At 38.2% G+C, this 16835-nt stretch overlaps 1 protein-coding gene across 9 annotated transcripts in view; it reads left to right on the top strand.

The window, feature by feature from the left end:
- Positions 1-7345: 7345 nt before the first annotated feature.
- The window catches only part of gpc5c (glypican 5c), a 143225-nt gene continuing 133735 nt past the window's right edge, over positions 7346-16835 (top strand). For 3 of the 9 annotated variants that reach the window (XM_053673546.1, XM_053673545.1, XM_053673547.1), the window contains exon 1: positions 7346-7757. In XM_053673546.1, the coding sequence (XP_053529521.1) occupies positions 7586-7757 (172 nt within the window). In that variant the 5' untranslated portion in view covers positions 7346-7585. The remainder of the gene's footprint in view (positions 7758-16835) is intronic. The other 6 variants (XM_053673543.1, XM_053673541.1, XM_053673542.1 and 3 more) reach the window with 3 other exon arrangements.

Here is a 16835-nt window from a genome sequence, read left to right as displayed (position 1 = left end):
ATTTTAAACGTTTTTATCTCCTAAGGGTCATGTTTAGAGGTAATTTAATACGGATTCTTTTAAACAGCACTTTTAAACGTTTTTATCTCCTAAGGGTCTTGTTTAGAGGTCATTTAATACGGATTCTTTTAAACAGCACTTTTAAACGTTTTTATCTCCTAAGGGTCATGTTTAGAAGTCATGTGATACGGATTCTTTTAAACAGCACTTTTAAACGTTTTTTATCTCCTAGGGTCATGTTTAGAAGTCATGTAATACGAGCGATTATTTTAAGCAGGTTTTTTTTTTTTTTTTTTATAAATGTTTTACCTCCTAAAATTTTTATTCAAAGTCAAACCGGCCTCCCAAAAAACTTAATCAAAATTTGTTTTCATTTATTTCACAAACAAACATTCTGCTCATATATGTTCATATTCACATACAATGTATTTTCTAACAATGTGGTTACACAAAACGAAATCCCTCACATAGTAACACACATATACCCATTATTAACCATTTGATACTCTTTCTTACATCAGACATATTTCACCTAAACCATCCTTAAGCTTCAAATAAAACAATATCACAAAAAAGAAATTTCAGAAACAAAGATTCTCTTATACCATAAAAAGGTATACATTTGTGTATGATTAATACTGGGAGAGACAGGTTTCACAACAGTCTCATTAACATAAACACCTCTCGATACTTTAATCATGAATAATTTTTCTTAAACAATCACTACATAAAGAACTACAACACGTACTCCATTCTGACTGCAGAGCAGCTCCTTGATCCTCCAGAAGAAATACGCCTCCTTTTGGTCAGGTTTATCCACATGTTGGAGACAGTCCTGGGATTTCCGCTGGATAAAATGAGTCAGGTCCTCCATCTGCAGTTTACCGCTGCAAGAGATGGATATGGATTACTGCACATACACTTTGACCACCTGATGAGAAGTTTCAAAGCATACTGCTGAAACAGCCTGCATGTTTAATGTTCAGTTTGTATGTGGTATATAAGAGGAGAAAGAAGGACTCACCTCAACAGAGGGCCAGGAAAAGAGATGTTCTCCCCATCAGGCAGGTAGTTGTCCTCACTTTGGAAGACGCTGCTATCCTCTGGACAAAAGCTCAGTTAGTAAGGATATAGAGTAAGAACCTGACTCGTATAAGTTCTCGGGGTGCGTGTCTCTTTGTGTGTGTGTATGTGTATCCTACCTGGCCTGCATGGATGAACGCGAGGTTCTCCTTCAGGATGGGGCATATGAGCATCAGGGTTGTTCAGCATGTTTTTGTTCACTATCCTCCTCTTGTTTTGGTGAAAACTATGGAACAAGAGAAATAACTCGGCCTATGGTTTTTCATTTATTTGTTTTTATATGGTTAAAGTTATGTTTAAACTCTTTTGTCTGGCTCTTGATAAATTCATATGATTGGCGGATGATATTCGCTTGTTATTTGCATAAATGTAAGAATTTCTCAGATCCTGTGCACAGGATGTTCACCTGTCTCCATAATAAAAATGTGAGGGAAAAATATGAAAAAAAGGAAACGCAGCGGATTTTTATTTTTTTGCTTTGTGGATTTTACTCACTAATAAATAGTCAAAGGGATAATAAATAATGTAGGACTGATGTAAGTTTATTTTTTAGTCATTTTCCTGATGGTTTTCGGCTTTAGGAAATAGATCAATATACAGTAGATAGCTGCAGCACACACTATATTTTCAGATACTGTATATTATAATATCACCTCTCTGCTCAACACACATATAATACAGTCTACATACCATAGAGCATTGATTTTCAACCACTGTGGCGCGGCACACTAGTGTGTTGTGAGAAATCGTCAGGTGTGCCGTGATAAATTGTCCAATTTCACTTAGTCTTAAAATTCTTTTTTTTAATGAACATGTATTAATTATTATCTGCAAAGAATATGTCATTGTCAAGTGTCTGTACTGTAATATAGTGACTGGCAGAGTAATGTAATATTCATCCGGGTGGCAGCAGGTAACTTATTGCCTCGTTCCTTCTTAGAGCCAAGAGAATTAGTGACGCATGCGACAGGTCGTGGTGACAGTGATGGAGAAGTTTTTAAAAAGGAAAAATACAAACTTTGAAATGGGCCAATTAAGCAAGCTTAAATGCCATCTCCAAATGAAACACCCGTTGCTTCAAAACAAGCTGATGGACTATTTTGTTTGCCTGCGTGAAAACACAGAAACCGGCAACTTTAATGAGAAAAACCACAAAGGTACATGAGAAAGCCCTCAAAGCTAGTTACCTAGTTGCTGAACTCGTAGCTAAATCAAAAAAGTCCCACACTGTGGCAGAGAGATTAATACTACCTGCATGCAAAGCCATTGTCAACGAGATGCTCGGCCCCGACGCGGTTACATGGCTAAAGACCCGCTCTCAGATAACACAATTGCCAGACGTATTGATGACATGTCTACGGACATTGAAAGCCATGTTTTGGAAAAGATACGCATCAGTAGGAAATTTGCATTGCAACTTGATGAGTCTACAGATAGTAGTGGACATTCTCAGCTCTTGGCCAATGCGCATTTTGTGGATGGAGATGCCATTAGAGAACGCTTCCTATTTTGCAAGGCACTGCCAAAAAAAACAACAGGAGAGGAAATTTTTTGGGTCACATCGGAATATCTTGACAGGGAGGACTTACGTGGGAAAATTGCACAAGTGTTTGCACTGATGAAGCTGCAGCCATGGTCGGGCACACCAAAGGCTTCGTTAGCAGAATGAAAGAAAGAACCCCAGATCTTATTGTTACGCACTGTTTTCTGCACCATGAAGCCCTCGTTGCAAAGACTTTAAAAGCAGAACTAGTTCCTGTGTTGCATGATGTTGTGCACATAGTGAACTTTGTAAAGACACGACCTTTTTTTAAAGTCGTATATTTGCATCTTTTTGTGAGGAAATGGGAGCGGAGCATAAAGCCTTATTGCTCCATACGGAGGTCCGATGGTTGTTACTCTTGTCAGAGGGTGTACCTCTGGCAACAACATGTGCAAAGTGCCAACCTTGAGATGTTAAAAGCCATACCTATTATTATAATTAGTAATGCTTGAAAAGCACTACTATTGTTATTCGGCATACTTATAATTAGTGGTGCTTGAAAAAACTAAAAACTATTTTAGAAACTATAAAAAATTTAAAAACTATTGTTATTCGGATTACTTATTATTATAATAATTAGTGGTGCTTGAATATTATTATAATAATTAGTGGTGCTTGAAAAGCACTACTACTGTTCTTGTGCATACTTATAATAATAATAATAATAATAATAATAATAATAATAATAATTATTATTATTATTATTATTATTATGCACAAGAACAATAGTAGTGCTTTTCAAGCACCACTAATTATTATAATAACTATAATAAGTATGCCAAATACAATAGTAGTGCTTTTCAAGCACCATTAATTATTATAATAATTATAAAAAAGTATGCCGAATAACAATAGTAGTGCTTTTCAAACACCACTAATTATTATTATTGTTATAATAATTAGTGGTGCTTGAAAAGCACTACTATTGTTATTCACCATACTTATTATTTTAATTAGTGGTGCTTTAAAAGCGAAGTCGTAGTGGTCCTGCTGGGAAAGCTGCTTGCTGCACAGCTTATATAGCTGAATCATCTTCCTCGCCATAGTCTCACTGGACTTGAAGGCCTCAGCACACAAGTCTGCCTACAGTGAAAGAGACACACGCCTTGCGCGTGTGATCGGTATCTGAAGCTTGTGTAAAATCATGCCTCTACTTATAGGCCTGCCATGATCAGGTGACGTGGCAATTAAGCGCATCGCATGATATATATATATATATACATATATATATATATATGGCACCTCTGAACCACGCCGCCAGCCTCTATTATCTGAAGCGAAGACGCAATTCACAGGCCTGCCATGGTATGACAGTGCTATGCAATGTCTCATTTCCTTCTCAGGGAACAGGGTTACATGCATAACCCCGTCGTTCCCTTTCAAAGGGAACTTCGACGTTGCATTTAGCATAACAGTATGGGAACAGGAATACCCACTCAGTCATACTGAGGGTACCGCCTGTTCAAAAATACCCAAGCCCAAGGGTCACTGCAAGACACTCGAGCCCGGGGTGGAATGAATATCCAGGATGTAATAACGAATGAATGTGTGTGGCGTAGACCACCCTGCAGCCGCACACACATCCTGCAAGGATACCCCTTTGGACAAAGCCTTCAAAGAGGCGACCGCCTTAGTGGAATGAGCTCTTATGCCCAGAGGCGTAGCAAGACCGTGCGCCTCGTAAGCCATAGAGACTGCTTCCACTATCCAGTCGAGATGCGCTACTTTGACACAGCATCACCTTTACTGTCGCCGCCATAGCAGACCAGCAGCTGCTCCGACTTACGCCACTGGCCGGAGCGGTGGACATAAGTACAGAGAGCCCTTACTGGACACAGCAGTTGCATTCTCTCTTGTTCCGGTGTGAGGAATGGAGGAGGGCAGAAAGCCTGCAATACCACAGGGTGGACAGCCAATGTAGGCACTTTAGGAATATAATCCGGCCTAGTATACAGGAAGGCCTTGGCTAATCCAGGGGCAAAGTCAAGGCAGGAAGGGGCAACAGAGAGAGCTTGTAGATCTCCTACTCGATTGAGAGATGTCAGGGCCAGCAGAAGAGCTACTTTTAGAGTCAGAAGCTTCTCTGAGTGAGCTCGAGACAACAGGGAAGGAACTGGCTTTTTTGAATGCTGCCATATGTCGAGCTCACTCAGCAGGTCTGCTTGGTAGCCCTGCAACAGTGTCAATGTCTGCAGTGACCCACAAGCAAGACTACTACTGCATAGGCTTGCCCACCCATGCCTCGGCGGCCTTATACGGTGGTCTGGATGCAAAGCCGGCCCCCCTAATTACCTGCCATCGATGGAGAGAGGTAGCTCGCAAGCACCTCCTCCACCTTCAGCATAGCTAAATAGCCATGCCGTTCATTCCCCACAATGACTGAATAATCCAACATCATGGGGTTATAAATATGGCTTATGTGTGGTTCTCCCCCAGAAGCCTGATATTTTGCATGCACTTCTGGAAGACGGGAGTTTTTGCAGCGTGAGGGATTTACTTTCACTGGGGAGAAAAAGGCTCATCCAGCCTTAGTAATCACTTCAAGCAGCTCTTTATATGCTGCTCTCAGTTTTTAGCACATCCTTCTGGCTCCTATTACTATTATTTTTGTGTTTGTTTTTTTTCCCTTCCCCTTTTGGCTTTCCATAGTGGAAGGAGGAGTCGCAACGTGAGCTCCAAAATCCAGCGGAGAGCCGAACCCAGAAGACAGAGCAAGAGATAAGAGCAGTGCTCGTCTCCGGCTCCTCTTCCAGATCCATAATAGATCACCCAAACCTGAGATGGCTAGCTGCCTCGGCAGCGGCCGGCCCAGATCCGCGAGGCTCTGAAACCCACCTCGCTTCGGCTTCCGGGAAGAGTGCGAGTCGCGAGCCGAGGCTGCCATCGCATATTACACCCCTAAACACTTCACCCAGAAAGTGTGCACTTTTCCCCGTGATGAAACTGGAGCAAGCCGTAACACACTTCCTGAATTCTTTCTCGCTCATTACTTCCCTCTCTTTTCTTTTCTTTTCTTTTACTCTAAAAAAAAAAAAAGGGATAGAAAAGTTTAGAGATTTCAAGAAAATATCGAGAGGAAATGATGCGTTTTTGTCACACAAACAACAGCCATGCGGTCTCGCTGAAGATAATAAGGCTGGCGGCATCGTTCACAGGTGCCATATATATATCATGCAACGCACTTAATTGCCACGTCACCTGATCATGGCAGGCCTATAAGTAGAGGCATGGCTTTACACAAGCTTCCGATACCGAGCAGGCGCGCATGGCGTTCGCATACTGTTATACTAAATGCAACGTCGCGGTCCCTTTGAAAGGGAACTTTATTTCAATCACAAAATTTCCTGAAGAGCAAAAAAAAAATCAAATCAGTTTTAAGAAGTTTTTCCTTTTTTCCCCTCTGTTGCATCCGTGTTAGGATCCACCCACTATCATATGACTCGATAACGTTCAGTCCACACTTCTGTTTCTAAATCTCTTATTTCCGAAATCCAACTTTTAGATAAATCCTTTCTAATCTTTTTTTTTTCTTTTTTTTTTCTTTTTTTTTCTTTTTGACCAGCTGGTCCCCTTGCAGAGAAGCTCTCTGCCGAGAAAAAAAAAAAAAAAAAATCTCCCGTCTCCATGATGCAACCTGATACACGGTGGGGCTAACACACCGCTATTCTATCGATCCATCCATTTATTTTTATTTATTTATTTATTTATTTATTTATTTTTACAGATATTTACAGAAGAGTTTTTGTGATTGTTGCAGCTACAAATGCTTGATTTTTCTGTGGCTTTTTTTCTCCAAAATTTGTGATGCAGTTTGCAGAGTTTTTTTTTTGTGGGAAACTACTTGAATTAGTGAAATTGCAATTGCAAAAAATGTTTTGCGTGGTCTTTTGCAATGATATTTGTTGGTAAATGAGATTTTTAGCTGCACTCATGTTCGACGCATGTGAATTGAAGAGACCTTCGGATGAATGCCCATTGTGATGATGTCACATTGTGCATTGTGATGACTTCGCGTGACGAGTCTTGACCGAAATCTGTGGAAAATCTGCGGCAATTTAGAAAATTTGCAAGCTCCTCCGAATATTGCAGTTTCCTTGATTTTGCGTTAATTTCTGTGATTGCAAAATCCTGGAGGGACTGATTGGTTTTGGTATCCACAAACCTCTACAGCTGCAATAAATAACCAAAATATTATTGCACACATTCCATAATGAGTCTTATATCTGAATTTTTAGATTATGTTTGGAGGGAGTCAGTGAAATTTATTTTACAGTGGTCCCTGACTGTGAAAAGTTAGAGAACCCCTGCCTTCCAACAGAGCGTGTCTACTTTCTAGGTTTTGCCAGAAGAGGGGGACAAAATACCAGTTTTTATCAAAGCGTAGCCTTGCTCTCAGTGATGATAGTGTTCAATGCAACTGTTACATCGGGTTTTATATTTCTTTTGGACACAGTAACTAATAACTAAAACTAATAACTAAAAAATTGCTTAGACATTCAAATATGAGTTTACAGATAACAGTCAATACATTTTTTCCGGCTAGGCTGAGCTTTTAAGGTTTGACACTTGAGAAAACTTTGATTTTTCTTTTATATAACGCATGTAGACCATGCGTATGGGTTCACTTTATATCCTTCTGCTAAAAAAGGAAAATAGAAAAGACAAGACATGAACGCACCGAGAGAGAGAGAGAGAGAGAGAGAGAGAGAGAGAGAGAGAGAGAGAGAGAGAGAGAGAATACTCCGTTCTGCAGACTCTGACAACTAAGAAGTGACCCACACCAATCTGCTGCTCTCTTCTGTCCCAGTGGCATAAAAACAGTGAATAATGTGATAAACAAATCAGCGAAGAGGTTGATCGCCTGACGTTTATGGTTTTCGTCTTTGCCTTTGGCTGCGATTTTGGATTTCGCGCCGTCTCCGAGCGATTCGCGCAGACCTCTCCACAAGAGATGCTGCCATGTCCCGAGGGCTGTTCCCGCGAGTGAACGTGTGCTGGATCGCTGCGCTGCTGCTCGGGAACCTGGCAGTGGCGTCCGCCGCCCGAGCGCACACCTGCAGCGAGGTGAAAACAGCCTTCCAGCTGCGCCAGATCGGCCCGCTCAAGTGGGTACCGGAAGCACCTACCACAGGTGAGTGATTCTCGTGTTCTTTCAGCCCGCACGACTTTACCGAACAGAGTAGCATATATATACCCGAATTTCACCACTCAAAATTCACTTGCATTTTATTTCCGCCCTAAGACAAGTTTCCTTTTCTTTTTAAATTTTTGTTTTTATATACTAAAACTATATATTAAACGTTAAAAACGTTTAAAATATGCGAGAACCCTAAATATCCCCTTGTCCTGCACGTTTTTTTCTTGCTCCCAACACATGACCCGATTAATGAGCTAATGAACAGCTTTTATTGATCGACTAATCAATCAGCATTCATATCATTGAGAAAACATTATAATGTGCAGGATAGGACCAGGGTTGGGAACCTGTGCCATAAAGGCGTTTTCTTTTATTTGTCAATCATTCAATTAATATAATCATACACAACCCCCCATTTTACTACTGTAGACGAAGTGGGTCATATAAATGCATATGTGGACCTATATACAAAATACAGATCATTGTTTTGTTTTAAAATGTACACAACCTGATTTATTTACACCCTTGTGTAGTTTAGTCATATGTAATGTGAAATGAATTAGCCCATATGATTCTGCACATTTTAGTGTTTTTGTTTGTCCAACACACTCACTTCAACTCAGGAAGGGAGGTTAATTAGATTATTAGTTGATTTGGGTGTGGAACCAGGGGAAACACTAAATATAAAGAGCAGGCATATTCCAGGACCAAGGTTGGGAACCTGTGCTTTGAGAGAACAGAGTGTGTTTTCATATGTAGAGAGAGTTTACAACTGATTTTTTTTAAGACGCTAAGAACTCTTAACTGTCTTAAAGACTGAAGAATGTTTTCTTTGTAAGTATGTATATACAGTAGGCCTACATATACACTGAAAGGAGATGTTGGGCATATTTACCTTGTACTCACAATCTTTTATCAGGTAGGCCAATTTAAAATACCCTCATACTCTCTCAGAAATAAAGGTACTAAACTCTCTCTCTCTCTCTCTCTCTCTCTCTCTCTCTCTCTCTCTATATATATATATATATATATATATATATATATATATATATATATATATATGACCTAAAACATTATCATCAGAAGAAACCCAATAAAACAAGTGAGAAAAAAATATTACACATAGTCATTTATTTATAATTATATTTTACATATGTTTGAGTGGCAAAACTATGTGAACTCTAGGATTAGCAGTTAATTTGAATGTGAAATTAGAGTCAGGTGTTTTCAATCAATGGGATGGCAATCAGGTGTGAGTGAGCACCCTATTTTAAGTAACTTCACAACACATGTTTGTGGAGATGTTTCATGGCACGAACAAAGGAGATTTCTGAGGACCTCTGAAAAAAGTTGTTGATGCTCATCAGGCTGGAAAAGGTTACAAAGCCATCTCTAAAGAGTTTGAACTCCACCAATCCACAATCAGATAGATTGTGTACAAAAGGTAGAAATTCAAGACCATTCTTACCCTTATCAGGAGTGGCTGACCAACAAAGATCACTCCCAGAGCAAGACGTATAATAGTCCACGAGGTCACAAAGGAACCCAAGGTAACTTTGAAGCAACTAAAGGCCTCTCTCACATTGACTAATATTAATGTTCATGAGCCTACCATCAGGAGAACACTGAACAACAATGGTGTGCATGGCAGGGTTGTAAGGAGAAAACCACTGCTCTCCAGAAAGAACATTGCTGTCTGCAATTTTCTAACAATCATTACAAGCCAGAAGTCTTCTGGAAAAATGTTTTGTCAATGGATGAGACCAAAATGCACATTTTTGTGTAAATCAGAAACAATATGTTTGGAGAAAGGAAAACACTGAATTCCAGCATAAGAACCTTATTCCATCTGTGAAAGATGGTGGTGGTAGTATCATGGTTTGGGCCTGTTTTATTGCATCTGGGTCAGGACGACTTGCTATCAGTGATGGAAGAATGAATTCTGAAGACATTCTGAAGAATGATTGCCAGGACATCTGTCCATGATCTGACTCTCAAGAGGAAGTGGGTCATGCAGGAAGACAAAGACCCTAAGCACACAAGTCGTTCTACCAAAGAATTGTTAAAGAAGAATAAAGTTAAGGCTTTGCAATGGCCAAGTCAAAGTACTGACCTTAATCTGATGGAAAAGCAAGTAGTTCATGTGAAGAAACCCACCAACATCCCAGAGTTAAAGCTGTTCTGTATTGAGGAATGGGCTAAAATTGCTACAAGCTGATGTGCAGGACAGATCAACAGTTTCTGGAAACATTTAGTTGTAGTTATTGTTGAACATGGGGGTCACACAATATACTGAAAGCAAAGTTTCACATTCTTTTGCCACTCACATATGTAATATTTTAATCTTAATTAAGTAGTATTAGGACATGCACTTTTCCACTACTCACAGTAATTTCTGTTGGGAAGTAACATAGCTTTTATTTGAGTATGATTTTGCTGTGAATTCCCCACCCCTAATTAAAATCAAATACTGCATCAAATGGCATTATAATCACATATGAGTAGTTTAAAATGGTGGTATGTCAAAATTGATGTTTAAATTGGTCAAATTCAGATTTTGAAAGGGTATTTCCTTCATAATGCCTATGCATCATTGTGCACAAAGAAAAGTGCCAGAGGATTTGTTTTCCTGTAAAGGGCTGATGGTGCAAGGGCTTACAAAGGATTTGTCAGGTTCACTGAAATACCTTTAAAACTTTCCTGGAATTACACTGAAATGAACACAATGAAACTCTCAGAGGAAAAAAACAGATGCAATTTTGGAACTAGATCCATATAAACTCACTAGAAAAGGTAATGGGCAGGTAAAAACAAATGTAACTACCAGTTCAGGCCATGCACACTTTGGTTTTAAATCCAAATACATCACTCAGTCTTTTTAGGTAAGAGTCTACCAATTTACCACATCTCGATTTGACAATTTTATTTCACATTTCCTTGTAAAACATTTCCAGATCTATCAAAGTAGAGGGGGCTCTCCGGTGGTGGCTCATACAGGCACTCTCCTATGCACAACTCTCTTCAATTCCACAGGTTCTTAATAGGATTTAGATCTGGGCTCAGACTGGGCCATTCCAAAATGTTGACATTCTTCTTTTGAAGCCATTTCTATGTTGACTTCTATTCGTGCTTTTGGTTGTTATCATGCTTGAAGGTGAACATTTTCTCCATCTTCAGCTATCTAACAGAGGCCTACAGTCTTTTTGCCAAAATAGACTGGCATTGGATATATACATGATTCCCTCCATCTTTACTTGAGCTCCAATCCCAGCTGAAGAGAAGCAGTCCCTTAGCATGATTCTGCCAACACCATGCTTCATCATGGGTATGATGTTCTTTGGGTGATAAGTAGAATTGTGAATTATGCCCAAAGTTCTTCCTTGTTCTCATCAGACCATAACATATTTTTCCACATGGTTTGGTGTGATTGTATATATGTGTTAGCAAAATCTAGGCAAGATTGGATTGTTTGTTTGTGTGTGTGAGAGAGAAAGGCCTTCTGCTCTAGCCACCCTAACCCATAGCACAGACATGTGAAGAATACATGTCACATACATGGAGTGACCAGTGCCAGTACCAGCCTGCTATTCCTGCAGATCCATGAATGTTGGTAATGTTGGTATTTTTGGCCTCTTGGTAGCCTCCCTGAAAAGTTTTTTGTCCTTTCATCAGTTTTGGGGGGAACATCATGTTCTTGGTAATGTTACTTTGGTTTGCCATTTTCTCTTGTTGATGTTGGCCTTCATGGTATTCCATAGTACATCTAATGTATTTGTACCCCTCTCCTTATCAATACCTTTCAACAGTGAGATTGTTGTAAGCTTCAACAATCTCATTGCTGACTTCAGTAGTAGGATGAAACCAAAAACATGTCAAGAAAATCCTTCAGAAACAGCTGATCTTTATTTGGGGTTAATTGATATCACTTCATTTATGACAGGTGTATTATGATTATTTTTTGTCCCTGAGTTTGAATGTGATTGTTAAATTCTGAGTACACACACATGCCCCATAAAATGTTTTTATTTGGTTTTGTTGGTTGTTATATTACATTAAATGTGGAAAAAAAAATCAAAAGTGTTTTAATTTTTTTTTCATAACAAAAACCTGCAGTTTTAACACGGGTATGCAGACTTTTTATATCCATTGTATATAACTTGCATATATTCAGTGCATCAGTCATGAGTCATCTTTTTGACTTCATGATAAATTAGAAGTTACTGGAGCCCCCTTGATTTTTACATTTAAATTTCATGCTCTAGGATGCCTAGAAGTAAACATTTGCACTAAATTTATTTTACTTATGTCTGTGAGGAGTTTTAAATGTTCTCCCCATGCCTCCATGTGGGCTTCATTTGGATAATCCAGTTTCCTCATCCCACAAACATGCATGTAGATGGATTGGCTATGCTGAAATGCTTCTGGGTATGAATACATGTGCGAACATTTGTGTGCATGGTGCCCTGAGATGGACTGGCACCTAGTGTCATCTAGTGCACACTGTTCATGTAGCTGGAAGCAGTTAGTGAAGATTGATGAATGAATAATAGCCATAATGCATCACAATGCAACCATAATGGACAGTAACTGGCCAACTCCTGTTCTTTCTTATATTAGCACTGTTTGCTTATATTACCCCTGTGGACTCAGACTCTGTGACAGCTGACAGGCACAGGGCAATGACACAAAGCTTAATCCGCCTGCAAGACTGTAGACATAGAAAGCAAGAAGTCTGTGCCAGGAGTCTGGAATGACAGGCATGCCAAAGTGTTTCTAACCACTGGCACGGACAAGCCCTGTCCCAAATAGCATTTTATTCAGCGATGTATAGGGGATTCACAAAGTGTTAGTTTTATTCATGTTATTTTGAAGTGAGTTGGAAAAGATCTTATAGTTAGAGCAGCACTTTCACAGTATGAGACCAATTTAATTAAACTATTTAGATATATCAATTATATATACACAATATTTTATTTTGATTTTGGCCCTTTTCCTTTGTATGTAGAGCAATTATAAGCATAAAGTAATATTTAATAAAAAATATAATGCATTAAAAATTACAAAAGCATACAAGATACAATATATGGTGATTTGCTAAGGAAAAAAATGAGACACAGCATGTTCATTATGTTGCTATGACAGTCAATAGAGTTTTGTAGGAACAAAGTATTTAAAGCATAGCAGATGTTCATTTGCAAAAGAAGACTTGTACTTAAACCTGATCAAACATGGAAGAGGTACCTGACGTTTCAAGTGTACCAAGAATGTGGTGAACTTATAAGACAATCTCTCTTTTTTATTATTTCATCACTGGCCTAACATATAGAATCCTGCCAGCAAGGGCTTTTAATTAATGATAGTGGCATTGAGCCAGGCATAGCATAAGAGCTTTAAGTAATCAATGCCACAAAGTTGCTTATCCACTGATTTACTAAAAGTTATGATCTGTATTAATGCAGCCAAGTGAACTATATTAAGATTATGTGCTGATGTTACAAAGCTCATGCCATCCATCCATTATTGAATGAGGAGAGAGATCATTTTCATTGAAAACACTGTTGTTACTCTGGGTTTCAGTCTGATTCACTCCAAATTCTCCTATAGAAACATCATTCACGTTCCTAACTTAGAAAACTCCTAACTCGGTAGCTTTAGTTACACTGCTTTGGCTGTGGTAGTTTGGTATTCCTTCTCTACCAAATAAATCTAAACCCCCTTCTAATAAAATCAACGCTGCTGTGAATTACTCTTTATTAAATTCGACACCATTAGAAATCTTTTTTTTCTTTCTTTCTTTTTTTTTTCTTTTTTACAACATTGCACAAAAACCTCCAAAAAGCTACAGAAACCGCTGCATACAATTCATCATCCCTATCATGTGGTTCTGTAGAGAGTTGAGTATATTGAGACTTTTAATGTTGTACTGCTGGGAAAATGTTGCTGAAAACATGAGAGTAATATTAAATTGCAATCAATATTTTTGATATCTATAATGCTTCTTTTTGGAGCCAAAAATATTTAACAATTCGTACCCAGATTTTGATTGGCATTGTGATGAAGGTCATCAATATGGCAAAAAATAAAACAAATAAATAGTCACTTTACTTACACAATGTCTTTTACGAAATATGACATCACATGTAACTACATAAGTAGTTTCACTAAAGTTTTGCTAACAAAATGCCACCAAATCAGTGGAGTCATATTATATACATGTAAATTACATATTCTTATTCAACATTTACAAGAAGAGTAAATAATTATTGAGGGAAGGGGTGACATTTAAATGATAAGTACTTAAGTCATTTAAGGCAAAGCACAGACACCTAACAATACTGAGGTACACCAATATCGTTTGTTAGATGCTGTGTTCTATTCTGGGTGTTTTGCCTATGAATGAACAATATACAGATTTATTGAAATCATGCTTTTGTAAAAGTTTCTTCACATTACCACAGTAAATTTTCATACTGCTTATTCACCACAAGCTTGCTGACACTTTGAAAAGTATTTAACTCACATACACTTTTATAGCATAAAAATGCTAATGTCTAGGTTTTGTAACACACTCATGTCTAGGTTCTACAAATTTCTTTATTCAGACTGCATTTTGAACAATTTTTCAACCTGTTTCACTACCTTTAGCTGACATTACACTTTTGTCACTCTTTGAATCTGAATTTTTGTGGCTTTGAACATTGTGGCTACAGAGAAAATTTGGTGAATGCAAAAATAAATTTCCTCTCTCTACTTTGCATGCAATGTAATTTTTCTTTGCAAATCTAATTGCCTGGTCATTCCATACGCAAATTAACTTTGATTATTTTGAATCTTAATCCTAAATAGAGGGCTAAGTTCCACTTTCTGCCATGTGGCCTAAGAAAAACTTGACTTGCAGGTGCCAAGGACTAAATTAACCCAGTTCTTTATGGGACACATGAGTAAATTAATGTTTTCTCTTAATTTCTGAACACTAGAAAGACTGATTAAACAAACTCTTTTGGGTAAACTTTGATATAGCCTTTGATATCATTGTCAGATTCTTATTTTTGTCAGCTTGCATATGAAGTTCCTATTTTGTAAGGTGCAGGAACTGACTCCCTCCACTGATATTGACATATATTTTTTAATGGAAAAAAAGATCATTTTTGTTACCCTTACTGTACCTTTACCTTGCGAACTTTGCTTATTTATAACATCAAATAGCCTTTGGTCAAGGCATGAAAGTGGGTTTACCTCTTTGATGGGAGCATTAGAACAACCCCCACATTCATACGGTTGATCTCTGGCACTGGAAGAAAGTCTCAGCTTCTATTTACTTTCCTTCAGACAGCCTTTAAACATATTCTCCTTCTCCACTCCAGTTTGCTCAGTCAGCTACTACTTACTCTACCACTGCATGCCTTTAACTGAGTGCTGAAATCAGTTTAACCCAGTGTTCTACATGGTGCTGCACCAGGTATTACCTCACTGTTTACCTCAGCATTAACCCTGAGCTGAGCCTTATGCTGAAGCTGACATTTAAGCTATTATTTAAACCAGGGCTACCTCAACCTAGGGCTAGTAACAGCACCAACCTAGGGTCAGCTTGCGGTTTTCTTTTACCCTTATGGATATACTTACATTGGGCAGAGATCAAACCTAGATGCTTGCTTTTTTTTAATATATATATATATATATATATATATATATATATATATATATATATATATATATATATACACACACACACACACACACACACACACACACATATACATATAAGATGTAAGGAATCCGTGATTATATCAAATTTGTTAAAGTTTGTTTATTTTCGGCAGATAAATGTGTATGGCTTTTTAGTGGTTATAAAGGAATGTCTGGTATGTTTAAGTGACCAGGTAGAGGTAAGGGAAGGACGTTTGTTTGAGTAGTAGAGACCATTTAGGGTCATACTGGCGAGACTGTGTGTGGTGTGCTTATGTGTGTATGAAAAGATCCCTGTGCCTACGCTGTCCTGACTGTAGTTCAGACTGGACCTTGAGGCATATGTCTACTTTTATTGGTGGGCTATGTTTTACCTTGAGACTACAATTTCAAAGCCCTATCTAGAATAATTTCTAGATTTGTAAACCTGAATCTAGTAGTTAAGGTGTTTTTACTCTGATTTTTTAATCCACTGTGCTCAACCTTCTATCCAAATACACCCCAAACCTCCAGCTCCCCCCTATTTCCTGTTCCTGAGCCAGTTTGCACACTTGCACACTCTGTGGTTGGCACACTGTTAGTATTAGTGCCAGTTTGAACTAAGATAAATACTGCGGGCAATTGCAGAAAATGCAGTTTTATTGCCTGGTTCTTTTGGAGAGATGTTTTCTTTAAGTAAGGGTGCTCACAAAAATAATAGGTAAACATTTTGATTTGATGACTTATGCCAACAGTTCAAAGTATGGGGGTTTCCTCTGCTAAAGACTATTAAAAAAAGGGTTAGTATCAATTGGCTACTTCCAATATTAACTATTAAAGCTATAGACACTGTAAAAAAAAAACAACAACTAAATAATTGTGAAGGTTTTTAAGTCTGCCACTACCCTTGAAGTCAACACTGAAATTTTTAAATTACATTTGCATTACATAACCTTATATACAAGAAGGCAATGAATTTAGTTTGGATCTAAAATGTTAGATAAATCTAAATCTTCTCTTTCTGGACTTCAGTGCCTCGAATATATTTTTTCAACTTTGACCCTCGAGTAACATGGGTTATGTTGATTTGCTCACTGAGAATGATGAGAATGATGAGATCAATGAGTGATGCATGATGATTTTTAAAAAAAAATTTGTTGTGTTCTTGTGATCATGACTTTATTTTCTCATGATCTTGACATAACAAGTTGTTCCCTTTCAAAGGGAACTCTACACTGTGGGAAGTGCCCTTGTGCATGACCGGTATCTGAAGCTTGTGTAATATCATGCCTTTATAGGCCTGCTGTGATCAGGTGACGTGGCAATTAAGCGCATAGCGTGATATAAAAATGGCACCTGTGAACTGCGCCATCAGGATAATTATCTTCAGCAAGATGTATGTCGGTC

This window comes from Ictalurus punctatus, chromosome 20, assembly GCF_001660625.3.
Source record: "Ictalurus punctatus breed USDA103 chromosome 20, Coco_2.0, whole genome shotgun sequence".
Classification (NCBI taxonomy): domain Eukaryota; kingdom Metazoa; phylum Chordata; class Actinopteri; order Siluriformes; family Ictaluridae; genus Ictalurus; species Ictalurus punctatus.
Note: the sequence above shows the minus strand (reverse complement) of the source record. Positions and strands in the feature narration are given on the sequence as shown.